Source organism: Barbus barbus (genome assembly GCF_936440315.1).
Source record: "Barbus barbus genome assembly, chromosome: 4".
NCBI classification, from domain to species: domain Eukaryota; kingdom Metazoa; phylum Chordata; class Actinopteri; order Cypriniformes; family Cyprinidae; genus Barbus; species Barbus barbus.
The window spans coordinates 3,681,016-3,703,242 of record NC_136732.1 but is presented as its reverse complement, the minus strand read 5'-3'; the positions used below and the strand labels follow the sequence as shown (position 1 = coordinate 3,703,242).

At 39.3% G+C, this 22,227-nt stretch overlaps 1 protein-coding gene and 1 long non-coding RNA gene across 2 annotated transcripts in view; one reads left to right on the top strand and one right to left on the bottom strand.

Moving 5' to 3' along the window:
• Positions 1-12,191, top strand: part of LOC306867361 — a 40,593-nt gene extending 28,402 nt beyond the window's left edge. The window contains exon 3 of the long non-coding RNA XR_013784012.1: positions 12,061-12,191. This is a non-coding gene — a long non-coding RNA (uncharacterized lncRNA). The remainder of the gene's footprint in view (positions 1-12,060) is intronic.
• The window catches only part of LOC306866633 (GTPase IMAP family member 8-like), a 45,274-nt gene that overhangs the window by 12,119 nt on the left and 10,928 nt on the right, over positions 1-22,227 (bottom strand). Inside the window, exons 2-3 of the mRNA XM_079411899.1 lie at positions 5,991-6,560; positions 5,327-5,920 (exon numbers count right to left, since the gene is read on the bottom strand). Of these exons, the coding sequence (XP_079268025.1) occupies positions 5,327-5,920; positions 5,991-6,560 (1,164 nt within the window). The remainder of the gene's footprint in view (positions 1-5,326; positions 5,921-5,990; positions 6,561-22,227) is intronic.

Genomic DNA, 22,227 nt, shown 5'->3' with positions numbered 1-22,227 from the left:
GGTTGGAACTCTGTGCAGCCTTGGCTGGTGCCCAGCTTGCTAAGCTTCTAGTGCAAGAGTTGACCATTCCTATTGAGACAACCACACTCTGGACCGACTCGACTACTGTCTTGACCTGGATTCAGTCAGAGTCTTGCCGATATAAAGTTTTTGTTGGCACTAGAGTGGCTGAGATCCAGGAGTTAACTGACTTGCATTCGTGGAGGTATGTGGACTCAGCAAGTAACCCGGTAGATGACATCACCCGGGGGAAGACCCTCGTAGAACTGGTGAGCTCCAGTAGGTGGAATCAGGGACCTCAGTACTTACGTGGACCACCAGATCAGTGGCCAACTATACCTCCTCTGGAGAATCGAGATGATTCCTCAGAAACCAGAAAGACTGTATTCTGTGGACTAACTGTAGATGACCGGAATCGGCAGATGCCTGATGCAGCTCAATTCACCTCCTGGAAGGCTTTGGTTAAGGCAATTTACCAATCCCTTCATGGGGCGCCTGCTTTGGATGTGGGAGCACGTAGTCCGGATTATCGGAGTGCCGAAGCGTTGATCTTGAGTCAGTCCCAAGCGGAATCCTTCCCACTAGAATTCAAAGCCTTGAAAGCAGGTAAGCCAGTGCCCTCTTCTAGTCGTCTGAGCACATTAGCACCAGAGCTGGATCAGACACTAAGTTTGATTCGAGTTGGAGGACGGCTTCGAAGATTGGAGAGCTCAAGTCCAACCGAGATTCACCCAGTAGTTTTAGACCCCCATCATGTTGTTACCAAGCCACTCATCCAAGACGCTGATGAATGCCTACTGCATCCAGGGCCGGACAGAGTTTTTGCTGAACTCCATCTTTACTACTGGGTTCTGAGAGGTAGACAGGCGGTGAAAAAACACCAGAAGGGGTGTGTGCAATGCCAGAGGTGGAGGGCTAAGCCAACGGTGCCCATTATGGCTGACCTACCCCTAGCTCGGCTACGACCCTATCAACCACCATTCTTCTCGACAGGTGTCGACTGCTTTGGGCCATTCACTGACAAAGTAGGCCACCTTTCAGAGAAACGATGGGGTGTGATCTTTAAATGTTTGACCACCCGTTGCATACACCTCGATCTCCTCAACAGCCTAGATGCAGATGCTTTCTTACTTGCCCTAAGACGTTTCATAGCCCGACGGGGTACTCCATCAGAGATCATCTCAGACCAGGGAACTAATTTCCGAGGTGCCGAAACAGAGCTGAGAGAGGCATTTAAAGAAATGCAACCTCAACTGCAGGAACAGCTGGCAGACCAGTAGATTACTTTCAAGATGAATTCTCCTGCAGCCCCACATTTTGGTGGCACATGGGAACGTGAGATCAAATCTGTGAAGTCGGCCCTACAGGTTGTTGTAGGAAATCAATCCCTGCCAGAAGACATTCTGCACACTGTGCTAGTTGAGATAGAGGGTATCCTGAATAGCAAACCACTAGGCTACGTCTCGTCTGACGTAGCAGATGTAGACCCAGTCACCCCCAACTTCCTCCTCATGGGGCGGCGGGATGCCTCGCTACCCCAAGTCGTCTACACTCCAGATCCTCTGTCTAAGCGACGATGGCGCCATGCTCAGACTGTAGTTGATCATTTCTGGGCATACTTTACCCGTCATTACCTGCCTAACCTTCAGTCTCGTCTTAAGTGGCAGCGTGAGACTCAGGATCTGACCAAGGATGCTGTTGTGATGGTGGTGGACCCACAACTACCTCGGGCTCACTGGCCCATCGGTAGGATTGAGAGTCTAGTACCCAGCGAAGACGGCCATATTAGGTCAGCAAAGGTCAGGATAAAGGACCGCCTGTATCTTCGTCCTGTGGCTAAACTAGTTCAACTCCCAGCACTCCCGGACGGTGAGGGCACAGACGTTAAGGACTAAGGAATTTATATTTCTGCACATTAGCTATGCTAATCTGGGGGTGGCTGTACTAAATTCCTTATTCATTTGTGACGTGCGTGTACAGAGCGCTGACAGCAGTTCCGTCAGCGCGGTTCCAGTTTACTTTCAGTTTCATTCTCTGCCGCTATTTCATTGATTGGTAAATGTGCGTGCATGAATGTAAGTTAATTTATCTTCCTTTCCCAGTCATATCGCGATGATGTTACCGCTGCATGTCTGATTGTGGTCACCGGTTCATATTGTAGTTAAATTTATACAGAATGTGGAGGAGTGATGCGCGTGCGATTTACGTTCATATGTTTGGCACCATTTGTCGGGTTGTACTTAATACCAGTTCTCTATACATTACTGTTAAGGCAAATGTTTATGTTACTGTATACAGACGGATACTGATATTTAATTTGTTTATTCCAGATTAAACCACAATTACTACCTCTGTTGATTTAATGACTGTACAATGCTGGATGATGTGAAATGACCCATCCTGAAGAGATTAAACTGACGAACAATCATCTGTGTCTCCTGTCACACTTCTTATGGGAGTTCCGTAGTGGACTAGCATTCCACCTACCTATAGAGAACAGATTCCTTTTCACTAATGCTTAACTAATGATTCATACTGTGCAGTTATTATAAAGTGTTACTAAATAGGCCATCTATCTCAATTTTAATATAACAATAAAAGAAAAGATCACTCACTGCTCTTGATTTAGCGGCTTTTCTAGTTTTAATAATCAGTTTATTTGTAATGAACAAACTAAAGTAATTTTTACATTTGATTATTTGTTTTTCTTACTTGAATGCTTTTGTTTAGATGTAAAATGAAAAGAGTAATGCACTATTTGTTTCTTTCTTATATTTGTTCTACTGTTGTTGTTTTGCATCTGTTCTTATTTTTAATAACAAAGATAAAAAAAATGGGTACATTGTGATTATTAACATAAGTATTATTAAGTCTTTACCCACCAGCATTTTTTTAAAAAGTTGCCAGCCACCACCAGCATTTTTGAGGATTTTCACTAAAATTTCATGGCCCCCAGAATATATTTTTTTTGTATGAATATCTGAACATGCAATGCATCAAAATAAAGAATAATAACGTCCCCGAGTGTATAATAGAACACAGAAATCAAGATGCAAGGTGAAGTTGCTAGGTGATTTTTGCTTTGGAACCTTCAGAAAACTCGCTTTTTTTTCCAGAACTGACTTTGCTGCCTTAATTGACTTCAAACAGGTGTAGCTCAGTATTTTTTTTTTTGCTGATTCCAACAAATCATACATTGTTTTGATTGTCTTTTCATGGAGCATGTGAAAATAAAAATAACTAATTTTTGAAAATTTGCTCATTGTGACTTTTTTTTTTATAAAGGATAAAAAAAACTTACCCATATAAGGACACAACGTCAAGTGAGTGTTGGACAGGAAATGTCTTTTACTACTAGGTTACTAATGCAACCTCTGTTCCCTGATGGAGGAAACAAGACATTGTGTCTCTCCTGCCACAACACAGAACTACTTGCTAAAGTATCTGGGACACTGTTCTCAGCACAAATCTAAATGGGTGGAGCAAGCTGTCTCCTTTTATTCCCACATATCCAGGGGAGTGGTATGCAAATTCCATTTGCCAATTCTCATTGGCCTTTTCTGAAGCATCAGAGGTGTTTGGGGCTCCCGAGTGCAACCTCTACATGTCACTACATTGACACAACATCTTGATTCCTCCATCAGGGAATGGAGGTTCCAAGAGTAACCAAGATTTTTTCAAATGCCAAATTATCACATTATAAAATTACAGCAAACTTTGTCCTGTTTACCACTACATCTTGAGCTTTTGACCTTCATATATATGTATATATATATGTGTATATATATATATATATATATATATATATATGTATATGTGTATATATATATATATATATATATATATGTATGTGTATATATATATCTATAGCAATTGTAAGTCGCTTTGGATAAAAGCGTCAGCTAAATGAATAAATGTAAATGTAATATATATATATATATATATATATATATATATATATATATATATATATATATATATTAGGGCCGGGACTTTAACGCGTTAATTTAGATTAATTAATTACACAAAAATAACGCGTTAAATTTTTTTAACGCATTTTAATCGCACTTATTTTTGCACTGCGGAACGTTTCTCACTGGATGCGTTTCGGCGGACCGATTATACTGGAGCACCAACTAGCGTTCAGAACGGACTTGCGTTCTCGTGGAGATCGGTCTTGCCAGGTTTCCTTGGAAGAACGAACTCGGAAGGACGCGAGAACACAGAACGCACACTTATGAGAATTGAGATGTACTGCATTCCTGCTTAACTGACCGCAAAGTGACGGGGGTCTGGCGATCAGTGCGCTGGATCTGATGCTAGCCGACAGCTCGCCGCTCCCGTGTGTTGTGACAGCTGTGCCTGAACCACCAAAGAGGTTCACCAACAGACTCATGCTTATTCTGATTGACAGGAAGATGTTGAGGATGTCCATCATCTTTATTTAATCTGTTCTTCTATTTAAATCAGCGGTTAACTCATAGTGGGTACATTGACTATTATGCTTCTCAGCATAAGAAACGGCCAATGAACAATAAATATTACAAAATGTCATAACTTATTAAAACATTTCATACTATTATAGATATTACTTTCATATAATTGTATTGTTTTATTTTACAGCGTTATATGTTTTACTGTTAAGATTCATTTTAATATGCCAATAAAAATGCAGACTTTCTCCGGGTCTTATAACTTTATTAAAATTAACCAAAACAAAACGATAAATGTTTACTTTCAACTTGAAGAGCCGTTAAGTATTTGTGAGAGCGACTTTAAAGCTTACAGGCTTCCGTACACCGGCCACCCACAGCGTTTTCTGGGATTTCTAACGGCTCGATTCTCTCAAGTCTGCACTCGATGCATCCTCAGTTTCAAGAACATATCCGGGCACTTTCATGCATCCTCTGTACTTGCGTTCTTGAGAATTGGAACTGAACTTCGACGGTTAATGATGACGTAGAACGAGAACACAAGGACGCAAGATCGCTGAAGAACGCATATTGAGAAACAGCCAAAAACAAACCACAGTGAACATGGACAAAGAAGCTGATGAGACCGCTTTGGTTGGCCCTGTGGATGGGAAATTTAAAAATCCATATAAAAAAACTTACTTCTCACTGTTCTCAGGTCAAATATTTATATGTGATTAAAATGCGATTAATTTCGATTAATTAATTACAAAGCCTCTAATTAATTAGATTAATTTTTTTAATCGAGTCCCGGCCCTAATATATATATATATATACTGTTTTCTAATTCAAATCTTTTATTTTGTAATTTTTCTAGTCCCACATAAAACCTAAACTGGCTTTCTGGTCATTACCTGGTAACAGAAAATTTGTTTCAAATGAATGAATTTTCTTCTTCATCTCTTCAAATTGCAGCAGTTTTTTCATCTGCACCTCCAAAAATGTCTCTGTGGAGAAAAAGTCTCCTCTGTTTCCTTTCACCATCTGATTAATGTTCTCCATCAATGTGGACACTTTTGTGGTGGGACCAAAAAATATATATTTTCCAAAACGGTCGATGACAGATTGTGTTTCTTCATTTATTTCTGTCTGAAGCTCTGAATTCTGCATTATTATGATCATGATGTGTTTGTTAATTCTTGAGCTGAATATCCTCTGGATCGCTTCCATTTCTGCTTTGTCTTCATCAGTCAGTGGAAAATCAGGAATAATGAGGAGGAAAACATGCACTCCAGGATCACAGAAAGACACACAATGGAAACTTTGACAAATCACATCCTCCTCAGAAAGCTGACTGAGTGCTTTAAGCTCTACCAGATTGATCAGACATCCATGAAGCTCCACGTCTAATTGTCTGTCTGTCTGCTGCAGGATCCACTCTGATATGGAGGATTTTAATGTCCCATCACTCCCACACACAACCAGATGCAGTTTCACACCCTCTGAAACTAATAGAAGAAGAAGAAAGTTACAAAATGTTCATTTATCACTAGAAACATCAAATATCATCACACTCACGTCTTTCTGTGGCCTGTTTCTCCATTGTGAAATACTGCGAAGCTTCAGCACAATCCAGATGCCGTCCATCATTCATTTGCACAATGTCCTCAAATGTCTGCAGAAGATCATTGGGAGAGCTGCTTCTCTGAAGACTGAAGTGTCTATTGAAGCATTTATGAATGATTTTCTGTAGGATATCATTGGTTTCATTGGTCTCTTGTGTGCTGAGCACCATGGTGTGTTCATAAACCCGCTCAGAGAAAAAGTCCAGCACCTTCTCCACACACTCTTGATCTTCTGCTGAACACAGCTCATGTTTGAGGACCAGAACGACTACATGAGGTCCTGGATCTGACAGATTCACACTCTTTCTCACTGTCTGTGTGATTTGATGGAGTGACAGATGTGGCTGGAGCAGCTGAGGTATGTTTATAACGCTGATGTATCTGTCCTTCAATCTTCCTCCAACTTTCTCTATAACATCTGGAGGAGCTTCACTGTCAAATGCTGCTCGTCCCAGCAGAAAGTTTCCCACCCTACTGTTTTCTGACAGGTTTTTCCCCAGCAGAACAATCCTCAAATCCCTCACTGAAACACAAAACACAACAGAAATCAACATGTTATAAGGCTTTTGTTATGTTGCTTCCAGTTCCTGTCTGCCATGCTGCTGAGTGCGTTTGTAGCTATAGCTTTGTTTATCAGAAGAAATCTCTGTCTTACTCTGTCCGTTGTTTAAATCACTGAAGTATAATTTAATTCTCACCATATTTCTGATTTGATCTATCAATCTAATTTGACATCATCTTTTGACCTTTAATTTTTTAATCTAAACCGCTAAAAGTACTGTGCGTTAGCATTCCGTTAGCCTATTAGCTTGTCAATCGCATCTCCATTCATGTTTCCTTCCGCTTTTTTTATTCACATGTGATAAATGCAGGGAAATAGTTAGGCTGTCAGAGAAGATTTCAGAATTAGAGACACGCATCCAAACTTTAATTGAGGACAGTAAGAATGTGAATGTGAAAACATGAAACAGGTTCTCCTCACTCAGTGACACACCCACTGAAAAACCTGATGTAAGTGCTCTAGTTATTGGCGATTCTATTGTACGGAACGGAAAAGTAGAGACACCAGCCACCATAGTCCAGTGTTTATCGGGGAGCCAGAGCGCCTGACATATTGACAAATTTAAAAGTGCTGGTTAATAAGTGCTGGTAAATTCAGTAAGATTGTTATTCACGTTGGCACTAATGATATTCGACTTCACCAGTCTGAGATCACTAAAACTAATGTTAAAGGTGTGTGAACTTGCAAGTACGATACCAGACACTGTAATATGCTCTGGTCCCCTCCCTGCTTATCGGGATGATGAGATTCATAGCAGACTGTCGTCACTCAATGGCTGGATGTCTAAGTGGTGCCCGCAGAATAGCATAGGTTTTATAGACAATTGGACGAGGTTTTGGGGCAGACCTGACCTGTTGAAAAGAGATGGTCTTCATTGCTCCAGGGGTGGGTAATTTCTTTTCTCTAGAAATATGGCACATAGTCTTAGAGTTCTAACTTGACTAACTGGGTCCAGGTCAGGAAGCAGACAGACTGGCTAAACCGATCGTCTTTTAGCCACCTCACGTCACAGAAGTCAGCTAATTCTCAGCACATAGAGACTCTTTCACCTAGACATCACACTATAGAGATTGTGTCTGTTCCCCGAACTAGAAAATACAAAAAAACCCCCGTCAAAATCAACTTAAGGGTAACAATTTAATTGATATTAAAAAAATAAAAAAACATATATAATACAGATAAACAAATGATAAAGCTTGGCTTACTGAATATTAGATCCCTTTCTACGAAAGCAATATTTACCAAGGTTATGAACATGAGCCATGTCTAAAAGTTAAAGGGGGAGGTGTTGCTACAGTTTATAGCAATATCTTCAGTATTTCTCAGAGGTCGGGTTCCAAGTATAATTCGTTTGAAGTAATGGTGCTTAATATAATGTTATCCAGAGAAACAAGTGTAGGGGTGGGTGATATAGCAAAAATATCATATCACGATTTTTTTTAGAAATATCACTATTCACGATTTTATCAGGATTCTTTGTCATGTTGGTTTTTCTATTTTGCAAGTTGTTAAAGACAAAGCCTTTCAAGTTAACAAAATTTATAAAAGAATGGTGGATATTTAGGCCAAAGTGGGTGAAGATAAAAAATTTTCTCATTATTTTACAACCCGAATTCTGGAAATTTTGGGACTTTTTTAAATTTTAATAAAATGAAAACTAAAAGAATTTCAAATCACATGAGCCAATATTTTATTCACAATAGAACATATTGAGAACTGAGAAATTTTACAATTTTATGCACAAAATGAGCTCATTTCAAGTTTGATGTCTGCTACAGGTCTCAAAATAGTTGGGACGAGGGCATGTTTACCAGGGTGTAGCATCTCCTCTTCTTTTCAAAACAGTTTGAAGACATCTGGGCATCGAGTTTCTGGAGTTGTTGTGTAGGAATTTCGTCCCATTCTTGCCTTATATAGGTTCCCAGCTGCTGAAGAGTTTGTGGTCCTCTTTGACATATTTTTTCATTTAGCCAGATGTTCTCTATAGGTGAAAGATCTGGACTGCAGGCAGGCTCTTCTACTACGAAGCCATGCTGTTGTAATAGCTGCAGTATGTGGTTTTGCATTGTCCTGCTGAAATACACAAGTCCTTCCTTGAAATAGACGTCTTCTGTAGGGGAGCATATGTTGCTCTAAAACCTTTATATACCTTTCAGCATTCATAGTGCCTTCCAAAACATGCAAGTTGCTCATACTGTATGCACTTATGCACCCCCCATACTATAAGAGTTGCTGGCTTTTGAACTAAACTCTGATGACACGATGGAAGGTCTCCCTCCTCTTTAGCCCGGAGGACACTGTGTCCGTGATTTCCAACAAGAATGTCAAATTTGGACTCGTCTGACCATAGAACACTTTTCCATTTTGAAACAGTCCATTTTAAATGAGCCTTGACCCACAGGACACAACGGAACTTCTGGACCATGTTCACATATGGTTTTCTTTTTGCATGATAGAGCTTTAGTTGGCATCTGCAGATGCCACGGTGGATTGTGTTTACCGACAGTGGTTTCTGGAAGTATTCCTGGGCCCATTTAGTGATGTTAATGACAGAATCATGCCCATGAGTGATGCAGTGTCGTCTGAGGGCCCGAAGACCACGGGCATCCAACAAAGGTATTTGGCCTTGTCCCTTACGCACAGAGATTTATCCGGTTTCTCTGAATCTTTTGATGATGTTATGCACTGTAGATGATGAGAAAGCCTTTACAATTTGATGTTGAGGAATGTTGTTTTTAAAGTATTCCACAATCTTTTCACACTCTTTCACAGATTGGAGAGCCTCTGCCCATCTTTACTTCTGAGAGACTCTGCCTCTCTAAGACATCACTTTTATCACATATATGATATTTTTGGCTTGTTTCACCAAATGCAGTGTAAAATGCACACAGCAGATACGGGTCACTTTTAACCTGTTAACCTTCGCCCCCCTATTTGGGGCCTCACAGGTGAAAATAACCTACCTAAATTAAAATGGTAATAGTTCCTGACAAAGTGTGCTACACAAACAAATTAGGTATCTTTGGAAAGAAGACACTCTAGGCTTTACTATCCATCATCCAGAGTTGATAATGCTCAAAAAGATAAAAATTTATAAACACTGACGTGCCTTGAAAAATGTTTTTCCACACTGAATGTTTTTTTTATTTCATATACAAATACATGAAATAAGTCCTGGAGCAATCCAGAAAAGTAATGGGTTGAAAGCCACGTGTCTCATGAGTTTATATTTCAAATTTGAAGAAGATACCATGAAAAATGAGATTCCTGCAATATTTTTTCTGAAAATATTTATAGTCTCCCCAGATAATAACCACCAGAATTGCAGTATCGGTAATAAACACGCTGATGTCCGTCCATACATATGATAATCATGCAGATACGGCCACATTCCCCACACAATACATGTAGAAGAAAAAAAAAAAAACTAAGTTACGCCCCCCTCAGATGACAGCTGCATCACAGCGTGCATCACGCTTTCAGGAGAGAGAGCCAAATTCAAATAATCTATATTCCGCTTATCTGTGACTTTTTTTTCCGTGGATGGTCTCATTCTGTTTGTAAAACTGTATGCTACAGCACCGTGGTTTTTTTTACCACCAAGACGCTGTTTTTGAGCGTAATTTATTCCATAACCGACGCGAACAATAACTCTCCCGAAGAAATGAAATGTAAACAAAGGAATATTCATCCTTATTACAACATTATTGTTTCGCTGGACTAAAAGTGCTCACTGGGATGTTGTTCTGTGGACCCTCACCTGTAACTAAACTGGGATTTCAGCAGTGGACGTGTTTATAGCTCCTTATTACAATGAATCTGGTACGTACTGCTTTTTTATTCTAAATGTTTTGATGTGTACTGCTTACACAAATGTAGTAAATACATTCCTTATAAGCTTTCCATCGGAAAACAGCGATCTGTTGTCGATGCTTGAGGCTTAGACATTCAGGATGATATATACAGTAGTTTGTCAAGATTAATGATATTCTTTCACGTTAAATTCATTCATAAGCATTAAACTAGTGGGAAAAAAAAACACTTCAGTGCGCCGTCGCTCTGGCAAACGTTAACAGTTTAAAAGAAGTCATATTTAGCTACCTGTGCCCTTCAGCAAGTAGGACATATACAGAAATTGAATGAAGAGTCACTGAAATAAGGCCAAAAAACACACAGAATATTTGTTCACAAGACATTTGAAAACTGCTCCACCGTGGAGGTCATCTGCCCCGTCGTGGTGGTCGGCTGTGTGGCTCTGGTGATATTCTGCTCTATCCTGGTGGGCTCCTGCACCATCTACTCCGCTCTGGTGGGCTCCGGCTCCGTCTATACCGCCCTGGTGGGCTCCTGCTCCGTCTGCTCCACACTGGTGGGCTCCTGTTCCGCCATGGTTTCCTGCTCCGTCTGCTCTGCTCTGGTTCCCTGCTCCGCCCTGGCTTCCTGCTTCGCCGGTTCTGCCTAGGTGTCCTGCTCTGCCTCAGTCCCCAGTCTTCCCACTTCCACGTGGACCTAGCCCTCTGTCCCTCCCCCTGTTCTGCCTCCGCTCCACCACCCACCTGGATTTTACTGTTTTAGGGGCATCTGGAAGCCGCTCCATGGAGGGGGGCTCTGTCACGAATCCGGTCTGTGGCCTTTTTCGCCCGCTAGCCACCAGAGGTCGCACTTCCATCAAATTGACTCTTGCACTACACTACTGTTGCACGTCACCCACGGACTACAATTCCCATCATCTATTGCACTGACGACACACAAAGCTAATTGCACTAATCAGCTGCTTTACGGAGCCATTCCTAGTTTCTGTTTCTTATTTTAGTTTTAGTCTAGTCTTTTCGTGTTGCCTTGTTGTCTGGTTCCTGATATTCTGCCTTGTATCTTGGATTAACCCTTTGCCTTCCATTTGGACTCTGTTTGCCCCTGCCTGGACCATTGTACCTGGTTTACCCCTCTTGTCAAGCCCTCTGAATATTGTTCGCCGATCGAAGACCACGCCCGTTTACTTGAGTACTCATCTGTCTTGCCCTCAATATACCTGTTTGCCATTTGTTTGACCCTGCCTTTGTTTTTGACCATGTCTATTAATAAGAGCTTGCACATGGATCCACACGTCTCACGTATCGTTCGCCCTGTTACAGGATTAATCGCGATTAATTTCAGAAAAGAACCCATTAATTAGTTAATTTTTTTAATCGATTGACAGCACATATATATATATATATATATATATATATATACATACATTGCCCTCCAAAAGTATTGGAACAGTAAGGCCAATTCCTTTATTTTTGCTGTAGACTGAAAACATTTGGGTTTGACATCAAAAGATGAATATGACATGAGAGATTAACATTTCAGCTTTTATTTACAGGTATTTTCATCTGGATCTGATACAGAACTTCGAAGATAGCACCTTTTGTTTGAACCCACCCATTTTTAATGTTACCAAAAGTATGGGAACAGATAGAATTAACATAGATTAAAGTGAAAAAGACTTAATATTTAGTTGCAGATCCTTTGCTTTCAATAACTGCATCAAGCCTGTGACCCATTGACATCACCAAACTTTTGCATTCTTCTTTTGTGATGCTTTTCCAGGCTTTCACCGCAACCTGGAAGAAGCGATGCAAGCCCAAGCCATTACATTACTTGAGTAATGTGTACTATAATGTACACCTGTGTACACTGTGTTTGAAATGAGCTAGTATGTTTGGGATCATGAGCAGATCCTTTCTTTCTCCAAACTTTAGCCTTTCCATCACTTTGGTAAGTAAAATCAGTCCATAAAACCTTGTCCCAGAATTTTTGAGGCTCGTCTCCTATTCTTCTTGCTAATGAGTGGTTTGCATCTTCTGGTGTAGCCTCTGTACTTTTGTTCATGAAGTCTTCTGCAAACAGTAGATTGTGATGCCTTCGCTCCTGCCCTCTGGAGGTTGTTGCTGATGTCACTAACAGTTGTTTTAGGGTCTTTCTTTACAGCTGTCACAATGTTTCTGTCATCAACTGCAGATGTTTTCCTTGATCTACCCGTTTGAGGTGTGTTATTTAGTACACCAGTGGTTTCTTTCTTCCTCAGGAGATTCCAATACTGGCACCTACTGGCGTTTTAACTTCATTGAAAAGTATAATTTCCACCATCATTTCTTGTTTGTATATTCAAATTTTTTTTTTTAAAGAATCTCATTATTTAATGTAGTTGTATTTTTCAGTGTAAATAACTTAATTTAATAACGTAGCGATAATAACAATCACATTATTATAGATCAAATGTAAGAATTTGAAATGATAGTTAATGAGATTAGTGGGAAAATGCCCTCTATAAAGGTAAAATAAAAAAAATTACTTTGATAAAATATTAAAAAACATGCAGATTTATAGCCTATGTCACAGCTGATAGAAAATGATGAGAATATTACATTAGAATAAATCATATTTGCAAAAAACAAAACACACACACACACACACACACACACACACACAATACATATTTCCATTGTCCTCATTTGTAAGTCGTTTTGGATAAAAGTGTCTGCTAAATTACTAAATGTAAATGTAAACGTGTGTGTGTATATATATATATATATATATATATATATATATATATATATAAAAAATCTCAATACCATAGAGCCCCCCCCCCCCCCCCCCACATAACAAATCCCAATTTAACCCTGTATATATGATTTTTAATCTAATTAATTACATGATGTGTCGATGAATTAATCTAACTAATCGCAAATTACATTTGGCTGTGAAAATACTCTGAAAAAATTATTCAAAGCTATTTTTGTGTTATAAAAAGTAGCTTAGAAAGAAATATTTTATTTGATTTAACATAAAATTTATTACACATTGGATTGGATTGGATTCAATTTATTGCCATTGCACATGTAACAAGGCAACAAAATGCAATAGAGAAGAAGAATACAGCACAACATGAGGAAGGAAAGGAGAAAAAAATAATCCTCACACTATGCTCCTGAACGGGAGTACAGTGTGAGAACAGACAAAAAACCTCAGCATAGAGCACAGTCAATACAGGAACACTTGCAAGATAATCCAGCTCAGGCGACCAGCTATCTGGTCTGCGGCCATTACAGCGCCAACACAGATACGTTATCAGTCTGACGGGAAGAAGCGTCAAAGGCGTTGGATGGGGGTAGGGAGGTGAATGAATATCTGTATGTGTGTATGTGTAAGTTCGTGTGCCTAGAGATCCGCCGCGCTGGCACTCCAGACAAGTTGTCTCAGTCCGCAGATTGTATTGACATGGAAACGACCTTGGCCGGAACCCAAACGCTCGACAATCACAAGGTGTTTGTTGAGGGGGGAGGGAAGAAAGAGCGTCTCTCTGCAGTATTCATCCGGGGAGTTAGATTCCAGAACAACCTTGCCAAGCTGTTCTGTTGTTTTGGGAAGCCGAAAGAGATGAGATTGTTTGGTCTTTGGGCGAACAGCTGCCTAATTTCGCAGCTATTCTCATTGTCCATTCTGATCTCCTTGTCCATCAATTTTCCTTTCCAAAGCCGAGAGCTTAACCGTGATCGAATCCATATTGCGGTTAATAGTCTCTGTCTCAGAGCCGACCGCTCTGCCAACTGCTTCAATCATGACGGGCAGCCTTGTGAGATTTTGGACAGCTGTTCCCGTCTCCTGAATTCTCCGATAACAGGGTAACACCTAATCCAAACAGCAGAAACCCAGTTATCATGGTTCCGAATAGGTAGATGTCTTCAATGTCCTCCACGGAAAGACCCGCCACCTCTCCCATGCGTCCATCGTGTAGCCAGCTGCGAAAGTCCCAGCAGGACACTTGTGTTCTCCCGATCCCAAGATGGTGTCAATTGCATTAAGAGACCAGTTGATCAGATCCATAATTTCGGTTTTGTCGAATATTGCGGAGAAAGTATCTTCAGTGTCAGACAAGGACAAGACAGGAGAGAGCAAGCAGGGGTGATAAGGGCAGGGAGGGAAGAAAAATGCGACCGCCTTCGATGAGAGCCAAACGAGACATTGACACATTGACACATGAACATTTAGGCAACAATGGCGTAACACAAACTATGGAACATAAAAGAAGATAATTTGAGAAACATCTCAGATTTTTTCGTTCATGCATTGGAAGTTACCAACAGTCTTCAAAATACCTTATTTTATGTTTCACAAAAGAAAGTAGAAGAAACCAAACTGCCAGCAGGTGGCGGTTTATGTCTTTATGAGTCATTCATTAATTCAATTAATCAGTATTAATTTCATCGACGAAGATGACGACGAAAAATATTCGTCAACGAACCTTTTTTCTGTGACTAAGACGAGACGTTGACGAGCTAAAACTAATATCTGATGATAAAAACTGACAAAATTTATGCGCGTCTTCATTAACAAGACGAGACGGGACTAAAATGTTATTTGAGGACTACCGGACATTCAAAATACATCCTATAGGCTAAGTTAACTGTCTTGTCTTTCAAAATGTGCGTCTCTGTCATTGGATAAGGTGCGTTTGCATATCTAGTCTCAGTATGGTAGCCGCAGTGGACGGATAGGCTACCAAAACGCGAACTAGCGATCTGAAACAATGGCCTCAGCACCCGAAGGGTTAGGGAGTGGGTGACTAGACGTCCCGTTTTTCCCGGGAGTCACAATTCATTGTCGATTAACTTAAAGTCAGTGAGGGTGCGATAGGCGGAAACGCGCTGATAGAAGGGCTCTCTCTCGCGCACGCTCCACTTCTTCAGTTCTCATACAGCGCGATCAGTTCTCAGTGCTCAAATACACACACAGCAGTCCACATGTCTCTCATGTAGAGTATCTCACGGAAATACAGTCCGTTATGGTTTAAGTGAGCTTAAACAGGTGGGTGAAAACTGAATGTATGTCAGTAGGCTATTACATACATACCTTCCGTCTTAAATGGTCAGCATTCATAATTATCTGTCATAAATGTTAACCAACAAAAGATGTTAAATAAATGTATACTTAAGTAAACCTACTGTATCTGAAAAATGAGTTTAATTTATATCTCTACCAAAAAAATAAAAATGTATTCCAGTTTTTCCAAATTCAATCCTTGATTCAAATTTCTCATAACTAAGCTTAATTTATTTGGTCTAAAGAGAGAAGAATTGATGACTATTTTTGTTTGAATACTACATATAAAATAGCTACCAAAATAAATGATGGTAACTGCAGTTTGACAAAGTAATGGCTAAAAGTTGACAAAAATGCAATGACTTTTCGTCGACTAAAACTATGAAAGACTCAAATGACTAAAATGTGACTAAGACTATTAAGCATTTTCGTCTCAAGATAAAGACTAAGACTAAATAAAAAATGCCTGCCAAAATTAACACTGCAATTAATTCAAACAGCTGATTCATTCAGGAATGAAATAAACGTCTCTCTTTATTAATGGGTCTTTGAATTATTGGGTCACCCAATTCATTCGAAACGCGGATTCATTCAGAAACTAAACGCGGCTGTGCTGCTCAGAGACGCACAACAATTCTGCTGTGGCTATTATAGGTAATATTTTTGTTGGCAAAACTGAGCAAAAACACAATGTTGTGTTTAAAATATAACACAATATTAACTTCTTATTTACTGAACTGTTGTATAAAATCACATTTTCACTAGTTATATTCGGGACAAACAGCACTTGTGTGATATTTCTCTCACAACTCCTGTAGTAATCTTAGCTCAAGGGGGAATATTAATAATTAATCATAACTCTTTATAATTAATTATAATATTTGGATAAGTTAATATAATTATCTTGATGAAGCAGAGTTTACTGTACAATCTATGAATCAGGTTGTCTAGTGAACGCTCAGTATTGATTATTTATGAATTCAAAGAAATCTTTATTTCTTGGGTAAGAGAAATACCTTTTTTTAAGGTACAGTACTACTCCGAGCATGTAACAAGATCGAGATCGTTAAATTGAGTTTGTTGCAAGCAGGGAATCATAAACAAATACTCATATGTATTGTGCACAAAGTTTTATTAACTCAATCACAAACACATAACTAGACTAAACAAACACACACATCACACATACATGGGAAGGATAAGGGAGACTGAATGAATGAAACCGGACAGAAACAGGGGAAATGAGGCTGAGTTGACCATCTGAGAGAACCATCAGTCTCTAATTCAAAGCATAGTATATGATAGCTTACAACAAACCTCTGTGTGGTGCAGGGAACTATACTTGCATTTGACTTGGCTGTAAAACGAGTCTTGTGAAGCTTCTGAAGAAGGGCTGGATGGTTCCATTCGATGGCCAAAGTTGCAATCTCTTGACAGTCCGAGGTTGTTCTTGACTCTGTAGGGAGAGTCCTCTCTCATAAGTAAGCACATGGTTTGGTGTAAAATGGGGCCGCAATCCATAGATGAAGATGCAGAGACTGCTGGGAGCGGGGAGAGAGAAATGTCTGAGCGAAGGTTTTTCCATGAATGTGAATTCCAGGGTTCAGTGAAGATGAACTCCAGTGGTCAGGAGCCATCTCCCCAGGCTGAGGAGACCGCACATGGCTCTATGTTAGGGCCTGCCGTTCACGCCCCGCACCGGCTCAGGCACTCCGTGAGTCCAACCACACAGGCAGCAATCGGAAGATTTTGCAGAAGAGAGGCGGACCTGTGTGTGAGCCCTGTCAGGGAAGAGTCCCATCTCTCAGGATGGGCTTGACCAATGAGAAAGGCTGAATTTCCAAGTGGGAGGCTGGAAATATTGGGGGGTTTTATGACCTTTTGTCTGAGAGCATGGTTCGAAAGGCTCTAGCAGTCTATAATTAGATTAAATTACACACACCTGGTATTCTATGAGAAGGTGGTGTACACCAAAGTGTGCATCATCAAATGAGCATTAATTTGGTAAGAGACACGATAGGTGGGGTTACCTTAACTAGAACTTAACTCATAAAGTATGCGTAAAACAAAATACAATGCAAGAGACACTATACAAGACAGTTAAAATCATACACACAATGTCATGGGATGCATGTTTATCTGTAGAAAGGTTTGTCTATGAGTGACAAAGAGGAAAGTTTTGTTTGTATGGGCATTGCGTGGGTTTCAGAAGGGTCTGTTCTTACGGCACGAGCCCTTTAGGGTGCACTTTTGGGGGGGAAGGGTCCATAGACCCTCACTGATTGTTTGTTGGATGAGAGGGTTTGCTGGATTATTCATTAAATATAATGAATAAATGTGTCTCATTGGTCCAAACGCTACACTCATGTGATATCGCTTATCATATGATATAAATATGAGACAAAGACTCAGCATTTTTGCACAAATATATTTAATTGTGGGCCATAACTGTATTTATGGAGTTGTTGTCCTGTATCATATTTGTCAACAGTCAACTGTATTAAATGTAAGATAATGTATAGGTCTGGGGGTGGGGCCAGCGTGTTAACTGTGTTAAAATATTTTAATCACGTTATTTTTTCATAACTAAATAATTAAGTTAATCTTATTTTTCAGATTTTTTTTAGTGGCCAGTAAGATGTTTAAGATTTTTAAACCACAGTTAATTTGCAGAATGCAAGCTTCTGGTGGGCACATAAATTTGGAGTAGTGGATTTAGGTAAAGGGGTGCCGAGGCAGTGGTTGTTCTTGTGAGTGTTGTTGAAGAGAAGAAGGTCTATCTAGCTGTGGCTAGGTCCACATTGAAAGCATAAAGGTTGTTTTTATAGATGCTATAGTGAATTTCGAGTTTTGGCTTCCGCCACATCTGCTCAGCTTTTCTGCATTGTCTTTTCATACTCTGAACTGCTGTAGGCACACATCAGTGCCTTGAATTTGATGCAAGCATCTACTGGCAGCCAGTGCAAAGTGATGAATAGAGAGGTGTGACATGTGCTTTCTTTAGCTCATTGAAGACCACGCTCGCTGCTGCATTCTAGATCAGCAGGAGAGGTTTGAAAGTACATGTTGGAAGGCTGGCTAAGAGAGCATTACCCTAGTCCAGCCTGGATAGTGTAGTGATTTTGCTTTCAGCCACAAAGAGACAATTAACGTAGTGGTGGTACTTACGTCACTAATGACGTTGTAATATTTAGATCACTTAAGGTGCGGTTATGGGTACATCAGATGACTTCTCCTCTCTCTTAGTTTGGGGCACTAATCAAGTTCTGTACAGTATATGAACACTCCCAACAGGGTCTGTTTAAATATAGATCAATTTTACAAGTACTGACTGAAATGGCTAATACGCAGGAGTACAAATAGAACAATGGGAGATATATGGGAGACATTTTTTGCCCTCCCTCTTCTTCCTCTTCCTCTCCAAACTTTAATATTTTTTTATGTGTTCATACACTAAAATAAATGCAAACTCTCAATCTAACATCACAGTAAACCACCAGTAAGTGTCATATTTGAGGTTGAATTTATCTCTCTGCCATAATTTCCACATTCTCTTCATTACTTTAAGTATTTGTTCATCAAAATAAAGACTTACAGTCTGGAGGCGGGTCTCTGCTCCATCTTCTCCTGCGAACAGGACTTTGGGGAGCAATCACAGCATGAAACAAAAGTTCCACATTACATTTAAATATTATAATACATGATAAAATACTATATAATATAATATTGTAATGGCAGCGGCTATTTGCATTAAGTGCAACAACATCCACTACACAACTTTCTTTGGCTATCGCGGGTATCACATCAGAGACAGCCCAATCAAGAGTCATAAATATCAAACATGTTTGATATTTACAATTTAAGTTCAGGGACAATCCGTCTCAATCAGGAGCAATTAAATAATTGTAATGACACCACACAATAGAGGATTTTTGGGACAAAAAAGAGTTTGTGACGAGCCTTGAATCAGGCCACACCCCCTGATCATTCGGGGGTGCAAATCTGCCTTAAAATCAACCTTAAAATCTTCTAGTGTGCAGCCAGCCTAAGTGCAAATAGTGATAGATGCTATTTACACTAAGTGCAAGTAGTAATGGATTCTATTTACACTAAGTAAAAATAGCAATATTGTCTGCTATTTATACTACTTATTGCAAATACTGGCAATTATCTGCACCTCAGTATTGTAGTAAATTATAAAACAGTCTGCAATAATAACATATTGATTCAAATTAATAAATGGATGCCACCTTATTTGGAAAATAAAGCCCCCCTACACCTAACATAACCCTACTCAATACTTTATTTTAAACTTTTAAATTATTTACTTTTTTTTTTTTAATTGAAGATAAATGCCTTTCCAATGTGATATGATATTTGAAAAGGGAGAAAAAAAGTTCAGCAAAAGGCGGATTCAAACTTGGGTTATTCGCATCAAAAAGACTAAGACGAGCTTTACCATCTACACCACTGGAGCTGTTGTTTCACAATCTTCTTTTGTAGTGTTGACTAGCCCAATCATACGTTGGTGGGCAGATTTAGTAAAAATAGCTTCTGCCAACAAGGTGGGCTATTTGCACTTAGTGACACTCCTTATTATAATATATAACATACTAAATACAATGAGAACAATATAAAGCTTGATGATGCAGTGACAGGTCTTGGAATCATGGGAGTTGTTGGATTTACCTCCATAGCCATTTTTGCTTTATTAAAGGTTTATCTTTGGCTACAGAACCTGCAGGAAACAATAATGAATAAGTGTGGTCCATCATGAATGTGCAAAACAAACAGCTGTGGCTTGCTACATGCTACCAGAGATCGGCAGTCTTGACGTACAACTATTACTTCTGAGTTTTTTTCAGGAAGCACTGTTTCTACAGGCAACCGTAGAGATTGTCCTACTATTCGGAGATGAGAGGGTCTGTATTACTTACTATAACGGTCAACTTAGATCATGTGTGCCTTAATAACCAATCACATTACAGCCTTGACATCACTGAATTTCAGTCAGAGTTGTGCAACATTCGTTTACAGATACCATAGGAATGAATGATAAATGCCATAAGCTGAATCCCACCTGTCGCAAAAAGTCAGTTACAGTTAAAAACCTAGCATTTTTTTTTTGGTGTAAACTCTAAAAATAGTTCAATCCAAAAGTATTGTTTGGTGTAAAACATGCTGTAGATTAGCTGATAGGCTGTCTATTCATTAAATGATAAGCTGTTTATTCAGCAAAGTGAAGCCTCTCCTCCACTGACATCCATTAAAAGAAAAAAAAAAGACTTCTGGTCTCCTTTCCCATGTACTTCCAAAAAAGAAGCGTTAGCATTAGCAGTTATGCTTTTTTTTCAGGCTTATTGTTGCAGGGATATGACGCTACTGACAGGTAACGTAATGACACGGACCATTTCAGTGGTTAAAATTGCGCATTTCTCTAGATTGAAACATTGTTGGAAACATTTGGGATAATCTAAATACACAAGTCAACAAAACATATAACCTTATTCTAATTGTTTTTTTTTGGATATTTGAATGCAAAAATCATACATAATGTACCTTTAAATAAATCAGTAAGGGTTGAACGATACTGCAGTTTTTGGTATCAATCTGATACCAAGTATATACAGGGTCAGTATCACCAATACCGATACTATCTTATTAAATCTTTACATTCACCATTGATATGTGGGTATTCTTTGCTTTTCTGAAGGGACTATGCCAGTGACTTAAACACTTAATGTGAAAAATGCTTATGAACCCAGTAAATGAAGGCAATGCACAGTTTCATGTTAAGCACTTTCTTCCTATAGAAAAAAGAAAAAGAAAACACTTGGCGTGGCTTAAAGGGTTAGTTATCCCAAAAATGAAAATTGTGTAATTACTCACCCTCATTTCATTCCAAACCGTAAGACCTTCGTTCAACTTCGGAACACAAATTAATATATCTTTGATTAAATCCAAGAGCTTTCTGACTCTCCACAGACAGCCAGGTCAAAGTCCAGAAAGGTAGAAAGGACATTATTAAAATAAGTCCATGTGACATCAGTGGTTCAGTCATAAATGTATGAATTACTTTTTGTGCGCAAAAAAAAAACAAAAAACCTTTATTCAACAATTCTTCTCTTCTGTGTAAACCTAGTGCCATTTTGTAGAGTATCACAATGCAAGCGCGCATTTTCCAATGCATGTAAACAATGCATGCACATGGTGCCGTTGACATAATAAAACATGTATGCGCCGCACTGTGTTATGTAACAATGTACCTTTCTGGACCTTGAACGAGGAAGGACCCTTAGCTCTCTAGGGTCAGAAAGATCTTGGATTTCATCAAAAACATATAATTTGTGTTCCGAAGATGAACGAAGGCCTTACAGGTTTGGAACAACATGAGGGTGAGTAATTAATGACAGTTTTCATTTTTGGGTGAACTATCCCTCTAATGCATTAAGGAAGTATTATTAAACGACCAAACTCTGTACACCTTATTAGCCCTAAAACAGGCAAGAGTGGAAAATGATCAGCAAAAAATCATTTCATGTCACTTTTTATATCATCTGGACTTAAGTAAAACATATTTAAAATAATTTTTGTAATATTTGATATATTTTGGATTTTATGAGTACATGTTGCCTGCTTTGGGTATAAAAAACAGCCCAAGTCATCAATAATTCTATGATTTATTTAATGCAAACAAATATGGATTATTCAAAATATGCTGCATGTATGACATGTGTAATTGTCCTAAAATTAAGGCATAGAC